General features: G+C 43.3%; 1 protein-coding gene across 3 annotated transcripts in view; it reads left to right on the top strand.

Moving 5' to 3' along the window:
- LOC117347277 (keratin, type I cytoskeletal 19-like) overlaps nt 1-22,854 on the top strand; it is a 45,958-nt gene that overhangs the window by 2,590 nt on the left and 20,514 nt on the right. For 2 of the 3 annotated variants that reach the window (XM_033917978.1, XM_033917977.1), the window contains exon 2: nt 19,682-19,764. In XM_033917978.1, the coding sequence (XP_033773869.1) occupies nt 19,682-19,764 (83 nt within the window). Of the gene's footprint in view, nt 1-7,599; nt 7,820-19,681; nt 19,765-22,854 lie in introns of those variants that run through there. The other variant, XM_033917979.1, reaches the window with a different exon arrangement.

Below are 22,854 nucleotides of genomic sequence, written 5' to 3'. Positions count from 1 at the left end.
CGCTACCGGAGGATGTGATAAGCAGGAGCACGCTACAGGGCTTCAAAGAGGGTCTGGACAGGTACCTGGAGGACAAAGGGATTGAGGGGTACAGATAGGAGTAGAGGTAGGTAATAGGGATAGGATTAGAGGATTAGAGGCAGTTACAAAATTAGTCAGGGACACTGTTCAGGCAATTAGGCCTGATGGACCGCCGCGGGAGCGGACCGCAGGGCAGGATGGACCTCTGGTCTGCCCCAGCGGAGGCAACTTCTTATGTTCTTATGTGTCTATCCCATATCAAAAAGCTGTACACAACACATCAATTCCAGGTTTCTCACTCGTCATACAAATATATATCCAAATTCTAGTGTCACCCTGGTAATAGCAACACAAAATCCCTCCACTGCCAGATATTGTGAAGCAACAGAAAATCCTGCAAATATGCTACTCAGAAATAGATAGCAAACAACAGACCAGCAACACGATCAGTTGGCCAGGAAGCGGCAGCAGTTGTTATTAGCAGTAGTGAGGAAGCAGAAATACCGGTAGGGACCAGCCATTGGGATTTCAAGAACTGGACTGGGCTTCTCAGTTAGCAGATAGTGATGTTTGTAAATGAAACACAGGTTTGCTGTTTGCACCAATTTTTTTTTTGTGTGTGTGTGACACACCTCCCATCTGTTGAGGACACACCAGTGTGTCCTGACATACTGGTTGAAAGCCACTGAGTTAAAAGAAGGGCCACTGCTTTAATGAATCTGTCTATTGCAGGGGTAGGGAACTCCGGTCCTCGCGAGCCGTATTCCGGTCAGGTTTTCAGGATTTCCCCAATGACTATGCATGAGATCTATTTGCATGCACTGCTTTCAATGCATAGTCATTGGGGAAATCCTGAAAACCCGACTGGAATACGGCTCTCGAGGACCGGAGTTCCCTACCCCTGGTCTATTGTGTTGATGGTGCTATTTATTTTGTAGCATGCTCCACTTATGGCCTAAAAAGGTTTATATTCAGGTATTTTCCCCTATCTGTCCTGATGAGCTTATACTATATCTAATGCACCTGGAGCATTGGGTGACTTGCCCAGAGTCACAAGGAGCAGTGTGGGAATTGAACCCACAACCTCAAGGTGCTAAGGCTATAGCTCTAACCACTGTGCCATGCACTCCCCTCCCTTACTTTGCTACCTTTTGCCTGTAGATATATGAGAATACAATTAACAGTATCTGTCCTCCCCAGATGACATGAAGGTAGGAAAGTATATGAATAATAAAGCACCCACAGGTGTCACCTGCACTTAGTAGCTGAAGTATTTCTAAGCTCAAGTGCACGGAATGTGACACATTTCAAGCACGAACACCACATTCTCTTTAAAGAAGTGATCGCTGCACCTTTGCACATAATAGAGTATTATGATGCTTTATACTAGAAGGCCTGCTGTCACTGACTATAGATATCCACCCCACAGGCTAGATGACTGAGACCTCTCTAGCAGAATAAGGATCTAATTGTCAAGTTTCACCAAAACGCCTGCCTCAGAATGCTTGCTGGCTTTTTATTTTTCTGGTGGCACTAAGCCTTTTCCAAACCCTTCCAGTTCCACTTATAATTGACAATGGGTTGGCCTTTTATCATGTGATTATGGATAATTGCGATGTTGTTGATGCTATGATAATATATAATTATCATTTTGATGACAGGCAGTTAAGGTGGTAGTGAAGACGGGCTGTAGCTCACAATTGCAGCTCATCAGAGAAAAGTGAAAAAAAGTGTTTTGGAGAGAAGGAGTATAAAAGAATCCCAAAGGATGTTTGGCTAAAGAACAGAATTTGTGTGATTCTGCCTGTGCCTTATATATAACAAATATGGGTAGAGCAGGTGTGTCAAAGTCCCTCTGCAAGGGCCGCATTCCAGTCGGGTTTTCAGGATTTCTGCAATGAATATGCATGAGATCTATTAGCATACAATGAAAGCAGTGCATGCAAATAGATCTCATGCATATTCATTGGGGAAATCCTGAAAACCCAACTGGATTGCGGCCCTCGAGGAGGGACTTTGACACCCCTGGGGTAGAGGGAGGGGTGTCCAGTAAAAGGAAGGTAGCAGAAACCTTTCTAAGAAATGACACAACCAGTGCCTGGAATTCTGCTGTATCCTATGAAAGAAACCAAGTTCTGCTCACAAAACGCCAGCTCTGAGGTAAAGACATGAATCATCTCTTCCAGGCTGCTAGAATCCAGAGCAATTAGCTAAAAAGAATTCATTGCATATGCTGTAATGCAGGTAAATTTCACTATAATTATGGGAGCAATCTTGGTATCAAATATCCTATTTTCACTGAGGAAAAAAAAAAAAAGAAAGAGCACTACACCATTCATTATAGAGCAGGGGTGTCCAATGTCGGTCCTCGAGGGCCGCAATCCAGTCGGGTTTTCTGGATTTCCCCAATGAATATGCATTGAAAGCAGTGCATGCAAATAGATCTCATGCAGATTCATTGGGGAAATCCTGAAAACCCGACTGGATTGCGGCCCTCGAGGACCGACATTGGACACCCCTGTCATAGAGGGTTATTTTTTGTGTAAAAGTACCGACGGTGACATGAGGTTGCACTTTACCAGTAGGTGTAGTTGTCAAGTGGATCCATATTCACCCACTAGGGTTGATCCAGTCCTGGGTATATCCCCATTGCATATAGAGACTTGTAGTTCTGATTTCTCCATTGCAAACCCTCAGAAAAGCAAGACTACAGGTCCCTGCATGCAGTGGAATAAACCCAGGACTGGATGAATCCTGTCAGGTGAATCTGGATCCGGGTTTGGGAGTATGGGCTGATTTTGACAAGTATGTGCATAGATTATAAAATAAGCTAATGTACAGTGGCGATACCTAGTATAATATGATACATGGGGCCCATCATTTCCTAACACCCCCCCCTCTATATGAAAAACATGTTTTTTAGTAATAATCCACACGTTGCATAACAAGAGTGTACATAGGAAAAGGCAGCATCTTACACACTGCAGTGAGCAGCAAAACATCAATACATTCACTGTAAAACTAAACAAGCCAGAGTAGTACAGATTGATCCTGCACAGTCAATGCTATCAGAAACCCATGTCTTTTGTACACAAAGAACACAGAAACACCCTCGCCCAGTGTGGAATATGTCATCATAAACTAAAAATAGAAATATGTAGACAAAAGTTAAACTGAACCACAAAGAAGCCAGACTTTAGATACAATTCAACATCACAGAAACAGTGGTACATGTCCCCTAATATTGTGCAAAATATAAAGATAGCAAATGTAAATTTGAAAAAAAAACAAACCCCAAAAACCTGAGAAAGAACAATCATCACTTTACAAGTTAACAAACAAACTTGCTTAAGTGAATTGGATAAAAACATGATTATGAGATTGTATTTTAAAAATAGATCTATGAAATTTTGCGGTGATTCAGTATTAATATTCTAGAGCAACTCAGTATCGAAGAAAATAATTTTTAAAATTTAAAATCCTAGGTGTTAGCCTTGAATGCTTTATTTTTTTTTAAAGTTTCCTTGCAAGTGTGTTTTCAAACTTCAGGACAAAGAATTCATTTTGTGGGACCCTATACACTTGCAACAATTTCTAGATTTATGGGAACAATGACCAGATTCACGGGAACAAGGACAGAATAAATAAGGGCTGATCTTGATATGGAGTTAAAATAATAAGCACTAAGATGGTTTAGCTAAGGTTCTTTTCTTGAGCTTATATTTTCCTATTTTAATTTTAATTTGTAATAATGCCAGTAACTCCTCCATTATACTGGGCTAGGAAGATTCTATCTTTAAGTAAGTGTTTATTTCTGTATGTTTTATGTATATAGTATATAGTTTATCTTCATTCTTTACTGTTCTGTATGAACTGTATTAAGAAAAATAATAAATAAAGAAAAAGAATTAACAAACAGAAATAAAACAAATGATGGGAAATAAGAAAATACCATTTTATTGAACAAATCCATGTTTCAATTAGCTTTCAAAGACCAAATCCTCCTTATTCAGGCCAGTACAGTATACTGGTGTTATGATATTCTGTCTTGACCTGAGGAAGAGTGTTTAGTCCAATAAAAAGATTGCCTTATTTACATTTCATGTTTATGAACTTTTAATACTACAATACTACTTTATTCTAAAGCAACAAAACCCCTTTTTTTTTAACCTTTTGTCATTTCTTTTTTAATCATCTTTTCTTCACTCTCTTCTTTCTATATAGCGTCTGTTTCTCACTCTCCCTTCCATGCAACATCTGCCCTCTCTCTCTCTCTCTCTGCCCCTTCCATCTAGCCTCTGCTCTCTTTATCTGCCCCTTCTATCCACTGTCCACCCTCTCTGTCCCATCCATTCACTATCTGCCCTCTCTCTCTCTGTCCCTTCCATTCATTGTCTGCCCTCTCTCTCTGTCCCTTCCATCAACTATCTACTCTCTCTATCTCTATTATATGGCATCTTCTCTTTTTCTATGTCCCTTCCATAAACTGTCTACCCTGTGCCACTTCTGTCTCCTATGCTCTGGCATCTCTCTCTCTCTTCTTCCTTCCTTCCTTCCCACCCCACGGCCTGGCATCCCTTCCCTTCTCCCTCCCATGCCCTAGCATCTCTCTCCTCTCATTCCCTTCCAACTCTTCCTCCACCTCCATGCTCTGGTAACTCCTCTCTTTCTTTTCCCTGACACCTCTTCCTCCCCCTCCATGGTCTGGCATCTCCTTCCCTTCCTTCCTTCCTTTTGCGCCCTCCCTTCTTTCCCCATGGTCTGGCACTAATTGTTTCATTACTCAATTAAATTGCAAGTTCAAATTGGGTACATGCTCAAATTTGTATGCACAATTTTGTGCACGCAATTTATTTATGTATTGATATACGACTTATATCCTAGATGGTTTACATTGATCAGGTTCTCTGATAGTTTTCCCCTCTCTGTCCGGGCAGACTCATAATCTAACTGTGGGCAAAGGAGGGTTAAGTGTTTTACCAAGGGTCACATGGAGCTCTAGGATCAAACTCACAACCTAAGGGTACTGAGGCAGTGGTTCTAGAATCCAGAGATAAGTGTCTTTATAAAATACTAGCTTAAGCAACAGAAACCTACCAGTATTTTGCATCTTGATTATTCAAGTAGGTGCATACAGTTTATTAACTACATTTTTATAATCTACTTGTATACTTATAAACTGTGCCCAAACTCCATCCCTATACTCACCTAAAAGCAAATAATAACCCGTGCAGCCATAAGGGAAATGAGTTACAGTAGAAACACAAAAATGGAAAATATTTATGCATGAAATAACTCTCCCTTCGTCCAGGTTCGCATGTTATGAATCCACGCAAAAGGCTGCATTCTTTTTCATAGCACCTAATCTCTGGAACAGTCTGCCAGCACCCTTGAAGCTAGAATTGTCTACTAAGAATTTTAAAAAAGAAATCGAAGTCTCATTCTTTTTAGTTAGCTTTTAATTTTGCTCACTGATGTTGGCTGGTCACTTGCTTCTTGACACAGTGGTCTGGTTTATCTTTTCTATCTCCCCTGCAGAGGCAGCAGCTCACTGGTAGAGCTAATGCCTCTGCACCCAGAGGTTGTGAGATCAAATCCTAGTGCTGCTCCTTGTGCCCATGGGCAAGTCACTTAGGCCCAAAATCTGTAATGTTAGGCCCCTATTTCAGAAGCGCCTAACTAGATAGGTGCCTATATTGATTAACAAGCTCAATTAAGCTTTTTAATCAGCAATGACTGAAACTTAGGTGCCTATCAAGAAAGAGCGATGCCGCAATAAGGCGCCTCTAAAAATTTAGGCGGTCTTTACAAAAATAGGCACTATGCACATTAGGCGCCTTATTGCAGAATCACTGCTCTTAAGCGTGCCTAGGTGCTCATATAGGCGCCTAAGTTTTAGTTGTACCTAGAGCTGGCTTGTTTATTGGGCGCCTCCAAAATAGATGCCGCTCAGCGCGATTCACTAAACAGCACCCAATTTTACTTGAATCTCGCTGAACAGTGCCTAATTCGGCGCCTACGTTTTGGGTGCTTCTTATAGAATTTGCCCTCCAATCCTCCAGTGCCCACCACTTTGAATGCCAGCTTTAAAATGCCAGAGCCACATAAAGGCCATAAACAAGTTCCCTTTCCATTTAGTCATTTGAGTATATTTTCTCTCCTGTCTGACTTTGGTAGTTCTTTTCTTTTCGCATTTTATTGTGCTTTACATATTGTAATGCACAAAAGGGAGAAAGAAAATCCAACGCAGTCTGCAGTAAACAACAGCAACCAGAAAACAACAAACAGACTGCAGACAATGTACAAGATGCAGGCGTTGTTTATTAGTAAATGCAGTAACATATACAACCTTATAGCCAACCAAGGGACCCGATTGGCGTGTGTTTGTTACCTTTTACGCAGTTTGCTTTATACCTTAACTACCATGGACCCCTGAGGAAGGCGTGTCATCCGAAACACGGACCGTGTCGGGTCCCTTGGTTGGCTCTAAGGTTGTCTTTACATATTGTAAACCACTTTTAGCTTTTATAAGACAAAGTGGTATATCAAATTTTATTAAATATAACCAGACTTTTACATTGGTCTGTATTTTATAAGAGTTCAACTTTACTAGACCAAGTAAACCCTCACTATGTGATGCAGCAAATGCTACTATCAGTAATTGTTAAGGCTGGTGAACCCCAGCAGCCACATAACAGGAGTACCGCTGCCGGGCGGGCCTGTGCCTACCTGGGTCCACCTATGGCTATGCCAATAATGGGATCATGATCCAAGATTAGGATCTGGAGAAGTTAGGAATATTATATCCTGATTTCTTGAGGACCACATCAATCCTGAATCAGAATCTAGCAAACGCCTCCTTGTGTGTAATATTCAGAAAATGATAAAGGATATAAGGCTATAATCTTGACTCAGCATCTTTACATTTCCCCTTTATAGACAGACAGACAGCCATCCCCATAGTAGAAAGAGTCCATTAGTAGTGTAGCTCTCAAGCTGGAGATGTTGACAACATAGCCATCATTTCTAGCTTTCTATATGTAGTCTCTCTACCTCGTTATTTGTGCATTTCCCAAACCTACCTCTTCTACTTTCTTTCCTTCTAAATAGGCCTTACTCGATGGACATGGAATAGAGAATAGATCTTTCAGAATAAGAGGCTCCAGCCTATATGGTATACAAGCTCTGTCCTCTCTACAGAACACATCCTAACACTTGACAGTAGGCAGGGAAACTTGGTAAATTGCCAGGACACCTGTCACCTAAGAAGTGGGAAATTCATCCAATAGAGAGAGAAATGCTGTAGCTGTCTGGTAGACTTTCTTTTTTCTCTGTATATTGTCACAAGCCCGAGTCCAATGCCGGCCTTGTGCCAGGGAAGAGTCACAAAAATCACTCCCTGAAACTAGTCCGGGCTGACCATGTTATCCCTGATAGGCAGGAACAAGATCAGGAAGCACAGGCTGTGTTTAAACCTGAGGCAGAACACAGCCTGATGAAAACTGGTAAGGGCTCTTTAAATCCTCCATTTTGTGTCAAGCTGGCTAAGCAGGGGAAAAGGAAAACACAGCTGAAGGAAGTTCAGCCCCGGAGTAGGGCTGGGCGTGGTACAACAGCTTGGCAGCATTTAGAGGGCTGGCTGACCAAGAGGAAGGGAGACAGAGGAGAAGCTCTCAGGTGGAAGGAGCCTCCAGGTCCCCCTGAGAGCAGGGACATTGAAATGCTGGACACAGAATCAGATGATACAATCCTGCTTAATCCTGAAGGAGAACCTATGGATTGCAACTCTTTACCAGAGGTGGGAATCTTGGAAGAAATGGAAATTAATTAATGTGGAATTGTTTTTTTTTCCCTAAGTTTTGTTGAATGATTCCATTTCTGTTGAACATAAGGATTTATCTGAAGTATGCTAACTAAGGGAATGTATGTTAGCCTAAGCTGTGTCTGCATGAGAAGTTTTTGTTTTTTTTTGCTTATCAAGAGTGCTGCTCTAGGAGGCACTGTAGCAAGTTCCTTTCAGGAACTGGGAATATCCTGTGAGCTGAAGACAGGATTTATACAATGCCAATTTATTGAATAAGACTCTGAGAGAGTCAAGGACTATTATGAGACTCTGCTACACCTGGGACATTGATAAAGAACTTTGGCACCGATATCCAGACCAGGCTGGCTACTAGGATATTTTGTTTGTACTATTTTTTTTGCCAAAGATCTTTTTGGAGTATATTTTCTTTTGATGCATTTTCCTGAGAATTGTGAATTGAACAATAAATTTGATTTTCATTCCTTAACTTACCTGTGTGAGGCCATTCTGATTAAACTCATAGGTTAAGTTCTGCACAACAGGGACTTCCTCCATTTTGGGGAAGCACGCTGGGGAGAATTTTTGTGAGCGTAGGCCGGTTACTGCAAGCCATAAGGGCCGGCCACGCTACAATATACAAGAAGTGCAGGTCTCTAGATTCTTCAGGTCTTCCTTATGTGTGTTTCTTCTACTTTTTCCAGGGCATATCAGATCTCCTTTTAATCATCAGTTCCTTTTTTCCAAATATAGAAAAACAAATACCCCTTATAGTGACATACATCCTGGAGCTAAAAATCTTAAGAAAAATTATGGAGGATTTCCCTCTTCTACTGCTGAAGGATGAATCACTAAAATCACACTATGCTCAAGTACAGACAAGATGTCAGTGTTATATATTTATACAGGTGCAGCGACTCTATGAAGGCCTCGTTACCACTTTATTTAGTATACATATGGGCACAGAGCTCACTGCAATTCTTTTCAGTGCAATCAGCTTTTAAAGAATTGAATGCAAGTTTTCTTCTGTGCTTTTATTCTAACTAAGCCTTTGGTCAGTGAGTCATCAACTTAAACTGTATCATCATAGTAACGCGGTAATTGATGGCAGATAAACACCGGCACCAGTCTGCTCAGTAAAGCCCTCTGAGGTTTCTAGCGTGGTCTGGTGTGCTAAATGCTCCAATGCTTATAGAATTCTAAGAGCGTCAGAGCATTTTTTTTTTTTTAGCACGTCTTATTATAAAGGGGATAGGGGTGGTTGGGGGTGAGTTTGTTCATTGTAACTGCTGCTCTGTGCAGGTTACCCCATCTTTTGTTTAGAGTGTTATTCGGGTTCAGGTTGCAATAAACAATGTAAAAAATAGGATCAATCATCCAAAAAGGAACTCCAACAACATAAAGGAAGTTGATTCCAGAGCTTGACGGGACACACCACACCACACCTAGATTTTCATAATAAAACTCTGGAAATTTGGCGAGGAGACAGCTTTACCAAATGAAATTGGTGAGCAGAAGCCATGACAAAAATAATGCAGAATTTTGTGTATCAACACCATAATCCGCTATAATAAAATCCTAAGCGCATGCGCACTTAGGATGGCATGTTCCCTGACAGCGTGATGTGTCCCTCCATGCCGAATTCCATTTTCGAACACGGAGGCAGGGAACACGCCGGCAATTCCCCCCTCCTGCCCTCACTCACTGCCAGACAAACCGCTGCAGCCGCTGCTGCTCCTTCTTAGGCGTCAGAACGGGAGGGGGGAGGGCACAGGGGCCATGATCCAGTGGGGGGGAAAATTGCCCCTCCTGTACATGATCCAGTGGGGGGGAAAACCCGCCACTTCTTCTGAGGCTGGGAGCTTGCTGCCCCTGCCAGCATCTACTTCTCCCCCTCCTCCCTCTCGCCTGCTCACCTGCCCGCCACGTTTAACTTCTTAGAAAAGCACTGCACCATGCTGCTGCTGGCCTCGCCATCTTCTCTCCACTGTGGCCTGCCCTCTGACAACTTCCTGTTTCCACTAGGGCTGGCCGCAGTGGACAGAAGACGCCGAGGCCAGCAACAGCATGGCGCAGCGCTTTTCTAAGAAGTTAAATGCAGCGAGCGGGTGAGCAGGCGAGAAGGAGGAGGAGGAAAAGTAGATGCCGGCAGGGGTGCGTTACAGAGTGTCGACCAGCAAGCACGCTGGCAGATATCTAGGTGTAGGAGGGAGGAGCATATAGGACTGGGGGAAGGGAGAGATATGGGCAGAGGAAGTAAGAGAGGGAGAGATGGACATGAGGGAAGCGGGGTGAAGAGAGAAATTGATGTGGAGGAGGCAAGATGAGGAGAAGGCAAGAGATTCAGGGAGGGGACAGAAGGGGGAGGGAGAGATATGGACAGAGGAAGTAAGAGAGGGAGAGATGGACATGAGGTTCATGCCAGTGGGCTAGAGGGGTGCTGCTGGACAGGGGGAGCAGGGAAGAGGTGCTGCTGGACAGGGGAGGAAGTAACAGGAAGGGAGAAGGCTTACTGCTGGACAGGGGGAGCAGGGAAGAGGTGCTGCTAGACAGGGGGGGGAGGTAAAAGGAAAGTAGAAGGCCTACTGCTTGGCAGGGGGGACCAGGGAAGAGATGTTGCTGGACAGGGGGAGCAGGGAAGAGGTGCTGTTGGACAGGGGAGGCAGGGAAGAGGTGCTGTTGGACAGGGGGGAGGTAAAATGAAGGGAGAAGGGCTGCTGCTGGACACGGGGGAGTGGTGAAGGAGTGCTGCTGGATAGGGGAGATGTAAAACGAAGGGAGAAGGGCTGCTGCTGGACAGGGGGAGCAGGGAAGGGGTGATGGTGGACAGCCGAAGAAAGAGAGAGACAGAAAGAAAGAAAGACAAACAGACAGAAAGCGGCCAAGGAGAGAGAGAAAGAAAGACAGACACACACATCTATTCTAGCACCCATTAATGTAACGAGCTTAAAGACTAGTCTTAAAAGTAATACGAAATGAAACCGACAATCAGTGCCCAGTAAGCAGTAATGGGGTAACATGATCAAATCTCCTTGACCCAGACAGTAACTTTACAGCAGTGTTCTAACTAATTGGATCCATTTAAGTTTTCTTTAGCTAAGTCCTCTGAACAAGGAGTTACAGTAATCCAAGTGAGTAAGAAATAACGCGTGTAAATGCATTTGCAGTGCCCCCTTATTCAGCAACCGCTGAACTGAACAAATCTGCCGTAACTTAAGCTGTTTTACTATGTTGATGCAGTTAATGACTCACTGACTGAAGGCTTAGAATAAAAGCTATTCAAGAAATCCTTGAAGACAAACTAACACCGCAAGACTCTTCCCAATTCTCTGAAACAACTCGCTCTTCTCTTCAATTCCTCTGGAAATGGCCAGATAACTTCTTTTGTAATCCGCCTTGAACTGCAAGGTATTAGCGGAATAGAAATCACTAATGTAATGTAATGTAAAAGCACAAAAATTATTGATTGGTTTATAGTGTATTAAGTTTAATACATTGCTTTTCTTTGACACAAGGTGCTTTACAACAAATTTAAAAAAATGGAAAGAGAAAAGAATTTAAACATTAAAAAAAAAAAATCTTTATTCATTTTAAAAACCAACATCAAGTGCAACATATTATCAAACAATTGTACAAAATAACCAGCACTTAATTCCATCAAAGGAAATAATACATACATATCCCATCCCCCCCCCCATCCTTTCATATAGTATAAAGATAAACAAGAGTAATACTGAAAAGGAGATAGAACAGTTTTGAGGTTTTTTCAATTATTTTTATATACATATCAATTAGGCATATACAAGAAAAGAAAACCAAACAAAGTAGAAAAATCAGTTCCAAAAGAAACTATTTCCCCCCGTTACAAACCAGCAAAAGTGGTTTTTACCGCCAGTCGGCACGCAGAATGCTCTGCGCTGCTCTGGCGCTCATAGAGTTCCTATTAGCATCGGGAGCACCGCAGAGCATTTAGCGTGCCAGTCGGCCCAAAAAGCGTTTTCACAGTTTTGTATGGGGGGGGGGGATTATTTCTAAAATCCACTTCAAGGAGAAACTGTAAGTAAACATCTAAATACATTATTTATTTACAGTAATCAAGTTAGCTACCTAACAAACAATATTAAGATCCTTTTTCCTTCATACCCTACTGATTTTAATTACCCTTTTTTCATGTTCCAATAGAAATTTCTCCAGATAAGAATAATCCAGGGTTTTCACTATTGGATCAACTTTCTTCTTATGTTTCTCCTGTAGATGTATTTTACATTATCAGGGCAAACAATCTATATTTTTTGATAGAAAAACTTTTAAACTAAAATGGGAATGGGTGGGGGAGGGAGGGAATCAACAGTCACCCAGGACCACATAATTTGGTATGGAATATCCTTGACCATACAAACATAGTAGTGACCATACGAACATAGTGGTGAAGAAGTGCTTTTGTGAACTATGAAAATTAAGGACCATTAAAAAATACTTTGACCCATTATCTTTTAGATTATTGGTGCAGTCCTTGGTTCTATCAATGCTAGACTACTGTAATATCGTCTATCTGGGTGTCCCAATGAAAACAGTGAGAAAATTAAGAATGATACAGAACACGACAGTTCACTTGATATTTGAATTGAAGAAAAGTGATCATGTTAGTCCCTACTACAGACTACTGCACTGGTTGCCAAAGGAGGCACGAATAATGTTTAAGTTTGCTTGTATTTGTTTCAAGCAGGCCTGGGGACTAGCTCTTTCCTATTTCCTACCTCATTTCGTACTATACAGCCCCACACGAACAACCAGAATTTCTGAGTAATCACAGATTCCTTGAAAACAGGGGTAGTCCCGGCGATGGGCCCCTCCAGCATCAATCGGCAACGTGGGCCCCCCCGATCAGCAACGCGGGCCCCACCCCGATCGGCAAAGCAGCCCCCCCCCCATCGACGGAAAGTAAGACATGCAAGCAACACGGGTAAGAAAGGCAACGGGAATTGTAATTGTGCAAGCGGTGCTTCTTGCCCAAAGCTTCCCCCTCTGACGCAGCTTCCTATTTCCACCTGGGCGCATGGTGGGGTGGGGCAGGGCAGGGGGCCCAGTGTACTTGTGTGCCTAGGGGCCCTCGACGAATTAATCCTGCCCTGATAGTATGTTCATTTTTATGTAACAATAATGCTGTTGTAACCCACTTTGAACTTTGCTTCGGAGGATTTGGTGAGATATAACATAACATACAAGGGTCCACCTTAGGAGACAGCACCCAAAAGGTGTCATTGTAGACACTACACTGAAATCTTCTGCTCAGTGTGCAGCAGCAGCCAAATAATCAAACAGGATGCTAGTAATTATTAGAAAAGGGATGGTAACTAAGACCAGAAATATTATAATACCTCTGTATTGCTCCATAGTGCAATCTCACGTTGAGTATCATGTTCAGTTTTTGTCTCCATATCTCAAAAAAGATATAATGGAATTAGAAAAGGTTCAAAGAAGAGCGACCAGAACAATAAAGGGGATGAAACTCCTCTTGTATGAGGAAAAGCTAAAGAGGTTAGGAATTTTCATCTTGGAAAAGAGATGGCTGAGAGGGGATATTATTGAGGTCTACAAAATCCTCAGTGGTGTAGAATGGGTAAAAGTGAATCAATTTTTCACTCTTTCTAAACATACAAAGACCTGGAGACACTCAATGAAATTACATGGAAATACTTTTAAATCAAAGAGGAGAAAATATTTTTTCACTCAACGAATAGTTAAGTTCTGGATCTGGAACTTGTTATGAGAGGATGTGGTAACAGCGTTAGCATGTCTGGGTTTAAAAAAGGTATGGACAAGTTCTTGGAGGAAATGTCCATCGTTTGCAATTGAGATAGACATAGGGGAAGCCACTTAGAATCTTGCTACTATTTGGGGTTCTGCCAGGTACTTTTGGAAACAGGATACCATTGCTCTGACCCAGTATGGCTATTCTTATATTCTTGCAAAACACATTGAGGGATATGGGTAAACAGGGTCTTCAGCAGGGAACACCTGGATTGGCCTCCGCGTGTGCGGGTCACCGGACTGGATGGACCTAGGGTCTGATCCGGTGAGGGCATTTCTTATGTTCTTATGTTCATAGGAATGCCATATAAGATAGGAAGGAGAAACTTTAGAAAATAAGGAAGCCTAATCAATCAGACATCATACACAAAGACATAAGGTTTATTTCATACAGGCCTGAAACTGGTGGCTCAGCATTCTTTGCTTCACTGAAGTCAGTTTCAAAAGCTTTGGTGAGCAACTGGGTCTCCATTGTTACTTTCAATTGTTACTTTCAATTTTCTAATGAACATCTCCAAGTTAAGAGGTCTGGGAGGGCGTTCCAAGACACCATAGAGAGCACTAGTTCAACTAAGACATGCATGAACGATGGAAGGGATACACAGACAACAGTCATTAAGAGAACATAGTGTTCTAGTGGAAGTGTATGGAATAATTAAAGAAGCAAGGTGGCCAGAGAAACCAGTAGGTTTCTCTTCTCCCTCTTTCTTCTCCCCTATTCCCATCTATCCATAAGAAGCATTTCTTCTTATTTCTTCCCTGCCGCATCCATTGCTGTACACCATCTCCTCCCTCTGTTTCCCCTTTCCCTCCATCCCTGTGCACCATCTCATCCCTCTCCTATGTCAGACAACTCTGTCTTCCCCCTTCCCCCTCATATGGTCTGGCATCTTTCTCCTCTCCTTCCCAAAGCCTGGAATATCTCTGTTCTCTCATGGTCTGGGATCTCCTTCTCTTTTTACCCCTTCTTCCCAAGGTCTAACATCTCTCTCCTTGCCTTTCTGCGGTCTGGCATCTCTCTCTCTCTCTCTCTACCCTCCTTCCCTTCCATTCTGTAGGCAACACTTCATTAGTCAAGGTAAAAAATTTAAATTAGTTTTGTAAGGAATTTGGAAGCCAATATAAGAACATAAGAATTGCCATACTGGCACAGATTGATGATCCATCAAGTCCAGTATCCTGTTCCAACAGTGGCCAACCCAGGTCCCAAGCGCCTATCTAGATCCCAATGATTAACTACCGTTGGGATAGTAGAATATGCTTCTCATCACTGCATATTATGGTATGTTGCTACTTTTTGGATTTTTGCCTGGTACTAGTTACCTGGGTTGGCCACCGTGATGATAGGCTACTGGGCTAGATGGACCATTGGTCTCACCCATTAAGGCTATTCTTATCATTCGCATTCTGCTGACATTGATCATATTTCTGTTATATAATTGTTTTACAGTGTTGTTAAATGTTTATTTTTCTGACACCGTTTCATGTTAGTCCTATTACTAGGATTCAATTTGTCATCTCTTTGTAATTATGTTTATCTGATCATTTCATTGATGCGATGCTGTTATCAAAATTGCACGTTTTATGTTGAGCTGTGCCTGCTGTATACCACTTGGGTGAATCTGTTCATAAAAGTAGTTATATAAATCCCAATAAATAAATAAATAAAGATGAAATAAATATTTAGTCAGGGGCAGTGAGCATTTTTCTAAGTGTTGACTGCCACCAGCTAATATAGACACAGATGGTCAATGTGGAGCCTTAACCAAGCCTGCAGAAGCTCCCAAAAGTTATGCAGGTATGGTTGATATTCAGTGCAATATTTGCATACCTCAGCAGGTGAAGTTAGAATTGCCTGTTCTGTGGTCCAGCCTTTCTGCTTCAGCGCTGAACATCATTGGGTGGTTGCATTAGAGCTGCAGCCTCAGCACCCTGAGGTTGTAGGTTCAAGCCCACATTGCTTCTTGTGAGGAAGTCACTTGGTCCCCCCATTGCCCCAGGTACATTAGAAAGATTGTGAGCCCACAGGGACAGACAGGGAAAAATGCTTGAGTACCTGAATAAATTCATGTAAACCATTCTGAGCTCCCCTGGGAGAATGGTATAGAAAATTGAATAAATATAAATAACTCCTGCTTGGACAGTGCTACATGTGTGTAGTAAGGAGGGGGGGAGTGCGCCAGGTAGGTGGGGGCGCTGGCACCTTTCCACCCCACCCAACCACACCACGCCAGCCTTGCGCCATCCCTCCCCCCATCCCATACATCTATATTATCTTCACTAGCACAAGCAACTTATGCTATTGCTCGCGCCAACCTGATTCCCCTCTGAATCACTTCCGGGTCACGGGACCAGGAAGTGACGTCAGAGGGAAGCCCCTCGTGCTGGCGAAGATTAAAAGATATGGGGAGGGGAGGGGAGGGAGAGTGCAAGTGTGGAATTGGAGTGGGAAGGAACCTCCTACTCCTTCCCACTCCAATTCCACACTTGCACTCTCCCTCCCTGTGGAAAGAGTGAGGACGCAGAAAGGAGGGCGTAGGGGGGCACCTCGTCCCCCGGGCGCCACATCCTACCCTTACTATGCCACTGACTCAGAGACACTGCCTGATTAAGTACTGCTGCATATCTGTGGTCAGCCAGCTCGGTTTGGTTTAAGTGGGCAGTAGATTCTCCTGCCCACTTCAACCACACTGAAATATCTTATTGCCCTACTTTTATGCATGTTTGTGTGCCTGGAAAGAGCCCTTTAAACAGTACCTAAATCCCCATCAGCCTCCACTGTTGTTTTTTCATGTGTCCCTGCCCAGAAATTATAAACCAAGCTGCCAAGGCCATTTTCTTTATGTTTTATGAGCCTGGGAAGAGATTGGTGAGGAGACTGTACGCTTTTAGCTATAGACAACTAAAAGATCTGTCTTGTTCCTATTCCAAGGGTCACTCTAAGCCCTTTGAATTGGAGGACCAGCTACATGCACTACATGGTCTTATTCTGGGTGTTTACGCTATAAAGGCACAAAGACACCTATTTTGCCTTTAGAAAACAGGCTTAAAATAGGCTCCTTTTGGGCTTCTCATTTACAAGTCCTGTCACTAAATCAGGTGCGTGTTGTGCGAAACTGGACTGTAAATTCTAATTAATATACAGTATTAAATAAGGTGGAATCTACTTAGCCTAGGAACTGTAGGTTTTATGGGTCCTATGACCTACAGGCACTCAATTGCAAATGCCTGACTTACAGTACACCTTAATTCTTTGATGTGATCTTGTTTGCTTTGGGTGTCCGACAGAAAATAAACATTAACAAGGACAGCTAACATGGATGGACCCTTTGATGGCTTTCTCACATACTGAGAAATTAGCAGTGCAGGCAAACAGGTACTGTGAGGTCTTTATTGGAGTGACATGAAAATATTGAGAATCCTTTAGATTGAAATATGGGATCAATGTATTTTTCAAAGCTCATATCTGCCTAATAATGCATATTTCAACCTTCAAAGACCACACTTTTCTCTGCACCAAAAAGCTCTTTCTAATCAGACCAAACTGCAGGATTTCCAGTTCCTATAGCAGTCATAAAGCTAGAAAAACACATTAAAAATGGAGGGGTAAATATTCAGCCTATGGCGTCAGTGTTTTTTTTTTTTCCTCACTGCCATTGGCATTTTAATTGGATATTCAATACTGGGTCATGTCCAGCTACCAGCATTGAATATGTGTGGTCAGCTACCCTTTATCCACAGTGGCATAGTAAGGGGGGGGGGGGTGCCTAGACCCGCGCCTAGGAAGTGATGTCAGAAGAAGAGCCAACGCTGGCGTGACAGCAGCTTGGTTGCTGCTCGTATCAGGAACATTACAGAGGTATGGGGGAAGGGAAGCAGTGCGCGCACGGCAGGAGAAGGCAAGGAAGGAGCGTGTGGAGGTGGGTGGACACACCTGCGCCTCTCACCTTCGCTATGCCACTGCTGGTATGTACCATTTCATTCACATCTTTGGGGATTGAGTGGGTCGGTAACTGCTGGGGAAGCAAGGGGGGCAGTTTGGTCACCTTTTGGGCACTTATTTATTGAAATAAGTATAGCCTCAAACATCCACGTTTTGCCCTAGACATTTTCTGCAATGCTCCATTCTTGTAGAAAACCATCCAGATCATAAGTCCACCCTAATCCCACCCAAAACACACCCTCATTGCGCCCCCCCCTTGAGATTTAGACACATTTCAGACAAACAGCATAGAAAACTGTCTATATTTTGAAAATGGCAATTTGGACATTTTAGCAAATAATCTTATGCTATTTTTTTGGCCATGTTCTCTTTTGAAAATGAGCCCCTAAATTACAGTACTTTGAATATCGACCCCCCATGTGCCTATATGACATCCAGTCAGAGCTGGACTTAGGCTTAGAGAACATGGCATGTACCCAAATTTTGAAGATTCCCAAATTCTAGAGATTTTGACCCCTTTAACCCTCCAATCTTGGGGAGACTTCTTTCCACCCATCTGTGTCTACGGACACCATAATCTCCCACTGAAAGTTCATTTTTGATATTTAAAACGCAATTAAAGGCATATTGTTTCTCTTTGGCATTTTGCTCATAACTCTCCAGAATTTCTTTTTTAACTGTCTCTACACCGAATGTCAATTCTTTGACATTCAGGTACAATTAAAGGCATTTTATCTTCCTCTGGTATTCTATTTATAACTTAATAAGCATGGGCAGAATCAAATACGTAAAATCTTTACCCTTCCGTTTCCCTTTCTCCACTCCTCTGCTTTTATTATATCCAACCCATTCCTCTTTTCCTTATATTTCTAAATTTGTCTGTTCAGTTGGAACTTTGTTAATTTGTTTTTTTGTGTGTTCCCCTCCCCCTTTTATTTATTTATTTTTTTTACATATACAGTGGTACCTTGGATTGCGAGCATAATCCATTCCAGGAGCATGCTCGTAATCCAAAATGCTCATTTATCAAAGCCAAGTTCCTCATAGACAATAGTGGCAACAGCAACGATTGGTTCTAGAACCTGGGGTCTGTACCTGTCGGGGCCGGGTGCTGCAGCGCCGTCTCCTCCTCCATCCGTTATCAGAAGAAGAACCCCACAATGCTGCTTCGGGAGGGGGGGGATGCGTATAATGTCCACCAGCCGCCGGAGAACCCCACAGTGCTTTCAGAGGGATGCCTCCTCCATCTGCCGGCCAGCCCTCCACGTCGGATGCCCCTCGCATGCTGGAGAGCCCCCACCCAAGCCCACGCAGCCGAGCGCTGCCCCACCCGCACGCCACGCATGACACGCACAACGCCGATGATTGACGCTGTCAGATGTTATCTGTAGTTCATCAGAGTCTGTATGGATCTGTTACATTGAATTTTCAAACTCTGTGGGAGGTGTACCGGCTGAGGAGGAATCTGAGGTTTGTGGGTACTATGAGATTGACGTCTATGAAGGAGAAAACTGTTCAGTATGCAAAATCTAGAACGGCAATGTTGTCCGTGGCAGGAGTAAAATCATGGAATTCCCTCCCCGGCAGTATGACGATCTGTTCTGACCCTTTACAGTTTAGAAGACTGTTGAAGACACAACCGTTTGTGGAGGCTTTTCTCTAAAACTTTGTTAATAGGTATATTTAATAAGAAACCTGAACTGTGATTATTACACTAGATTTAGTGAAGATGGACAACACATACGGTAAATTCCTCCAGCTTTTGACGATATGTTAAGTGGACTAAACTATTATGTGATTGCACTGTAACTGAAAGTATTTTGTAATTCTAGTGTCTTTGAACCACTGTGAATGTTTTAATTGTTAACCGCTTAGCTATAGGCGGTCTAGAAATTTTAGAAATAAATAAATATTTGTGGTATATCAAATAAATTGAACTTTAACTTAAATCCAGCCCTGAAGCTAGTACTGTGAAAACAACTTTATATGGCTGTCTTCTATTACAGCAAGGTGACTTTATGAGGGAAAGTGAAATACACTGTTAAGAATGAGATGGTCATCTACCCAGACCTGTCTACATGATCTCTGTATGTGGTACTTTTCAGATTGCAAGTGGACGGTTAAACAACGCCAGGCTTACCCTGCAGTCGGAGAATGCGAAGCTGGCGGCTCAAGACTTCAAACTCAAGTATGTTTTACACTTGTGACCTTTGCTATAGTGGACAGGAAGGCCACGGAGGGATGGGAAGTCTTATCTCTGCTTCTGCTCCTTTCCTCTCTGCAGTCAAATCTATAGAGAAGTTTGCATACGGGGTGGAATGTGAACCAAAATCTTACCAATGTTGCAAAAGCCTTGAGTCAAACAGGGATTCTTCACAGATTCAGAGTTTAAGGACACTGATGAATTTTTTGTACCTTATGGTCCTTGAAGCTAAACTATGGTAAACTACACTAAACCTTGAGTTTATATACTGCATCCTCTCAATAAAGATAGAGCTCGGCACGGTTTACAGGAACTTTAATATAAGGAAGGAAAAACATAATAAGAATTAGTGATTATAAAGAGGGTAGCGAGATTTACATTTTTGGGAATAGCCACGTTTTCAGATGCTTTTGGAATAATTTGAAGGAGCCCAGATTCCACAGCAGAGCAGGAAGGTTATTCCAAAGCTCAGGGATTTTGAAGAAAAGAGATTTCCCTAATTTTCCTGCATAGATGATGCCTTTTAACGAGGGGAAAGGTAGTTTAAGTTTCTCCTAGGACAAGCAGGATGTCTCCTAGGACAAGCCACATATGGGTGTTGTCCCAACACCTCTCAATTTGCGGATAAGCTCTCCAATAGCTCAGAGAGATTTTTTTTTTTTTTTTTCTCTGAGCACGTGCAGTGCCCGGGCCCCACTGGGCATGCCCGAGCCCTACCCATTTCCCCCTGCTTCCCCCTAATCCCCAGTCTTTAGTTTCCGCCCGTTCCCATCGGTCGGATTTTTCTACAGCTCTCCATTACAACTTTTCTACTCAACTTGAAGATGCCTGAATCATCTAAAGAAACAACTGGGATGCAGGAGGAGGATGAACACACTGGATCCTCATGAATTGTGCGCCCACTGATTGGATCCGGCGCTCGAGGTTTCCGTGTGGCTTGCATTGTGCGCACATGTCACCACTTGCACGCAAGCTAAGGAAGAGGGCACTGAGAGACTTCATGAAGAGAAGTGAGGCCCGAGAATCTTCCTCCAGCAGCCATCCTCATCGGAGCGTAGCAGCGGGGGATCCACAGACGAATCCGGTGAGGAGCCTCCAGGACATCCTGGCTCAGTCAACCCCCCCGACTGCAACTTGCCCGGTCGAGAAATCTCTCCCGGAGGTCCTGCATGCTGTCGCTAGCCGCCAGCCCCTGCAGGAAGCCGATAGGAGTCTCACCAGACCGAGAGATCTCTCCAGGAGTTCCTGCATGTTGCTGCTTACAGCCAGGCATGAAGAGAAGTGAGGCCCGAGAATCTTCCTCCAGCAGCCATCCCCATCAGAATACAGCAGCGGGGGATCCACAAGCTACAGTGGCAAGGAGCCTCCAGGATGGCTGAATGTGGAATAGGCAAGTATGAATTCTCACATGCAAGTACGAATGGTCACTGTTGACCAGTTGGTTTCTCACTGTTCATTGATTGTCATTGACCAGTTCATTGTTCTGTGAGTATTATTGCTCAGTTAACACAGCACTTTATCTAAAACCTTGTTTCCACAACTTTACCTGCTTTGCCTGATTACCCTGCCCGGCTCGGCCTCCACAGCCAGGCGAGGGATGCACAAAGCGCTAAGGCGCAGGTCCAGTCGGTACATCCCTCGGCTAGGGAGTCACCCATATGTGGCTGACTCATCCTGCTTGTCCTAGGAGAAAGTGTATTACTTACCTGTAACGTAGGTTCTCCGTGGACAGCAGGATAGTCAGCCACACAACCCACCCGCCTCCCCATACGGCTGACCCGGCCACAGCTAGGAACATCCTGGGGATTAGGGGGAAGCAGGGGGAAATGGGTAGGGCTCGGGCATGCCCAGTGGGGCCCGGGCACTGCATGTGCTCAGAGAGAAAAAAAAAAAAATATCTCTTTGAGGTATTGGAGAGCTTATCCGCAAATTGGGAGATGTTGGGACAACACCCATATGTGGCTGACTATCCTGCTGTCCACGGAGAACCTACGTTACAGGTAAGTAACTACACTTTTTGGGTGGATCTGGTAGTGTCAGGTCTCGAAGCTTCCATAAAACTGATTTAAGGTGTCAGCTCTCTTGAACTGAATTTGTGAAAGAGAAAAGTAAGCTCTCCCAGCATGTGCAGATGCGTGTGACATCATCCATCCGTGCTTAGAGGCCCTACAGACGTGGCTGGGAGGTCGGGGCTTTCCAAAACCCAAACAGCCGGGTTTTGGAAAGTCCGTCCAGGCACCCAGACAGTCCTCTAAAAAGCACATGTCCATGTTTTCCCGGATGTCTGGCAACCCTAGCTAAGAATGTAGCCTTATATCACAGTGAGAGTCTTGATTACATAGCTGTATAATTTATCATGATGCAGAGACACTACATAAACTTATAAAGTACATGATAAAGAAGAATTGCTGTAACATCTCAAATTTCATTCCTAGAACTGCAGTAGGCCTCTTGTCCCATCCTTATCCCTGTTATATTCTCTTCTGGTTTAATTGCTTCCTGTACAAAAGATAATATACTTTGAGCTCAGTAATAGTGCTCCCATCCATCAGGTCCTCACTTCAGTCCCTACTCCTTGTGCTAAGAGTGCTTGGTGGCCCATCCTCCAGGGTAAGAGGATGCCCAACACTGTCCCAGGAGGAGATGGGCAATATGGAAATAGACAAGTTCTACAAGTTGCTGACATTTTACTTCCTATGAGACAGAAGGGTGTTTCAGTGCTTTAGCTAAACTGATGTGAGGGGGCAATTGATAGTATGGGTAGACCTATGGCCTTCCATTGCCTACCAGCAGTCATGGAACCGTGAGGATCAAAACAGAAAACAGGAAAAAAAAACCCCACCCAATTTAGGGTGACTCTTAAGAATGGGACTGGGGCAGTTACTGTTTACCTCTGAAAGAAACATTCTTGGAGGAGGCCTTGAATGGAAAAGCTGAATAAGGATCTTGTTTATATTGAGATTTTAGATCAGGTTCCTTCCAATGGGTTGACTTTTCTTACATCAACTACCAGCCCGATGGGACCAAGGAAAGAAGAAAGCAACAGGGAATCATGTTTTTTTTCTATCACCTAGC

This window comes from Geotrypetes seraphini, chromosome 13, assembly GCF_902459505.1.
Source record: "Geotrypetes seraphini chromosome 13, aGeoSer1.1, whole genome shotgun sequence".
Lineage (NCBI taxonomy): Eukaryota > Metazoa > Chordata > Amphibia > Gymnophiona > Dermophiidae > Geotrypetes > Geotrypetes seraphini.
This window is presented reverse-complemented; position numbering and strand designations above follow the sequence as displayed.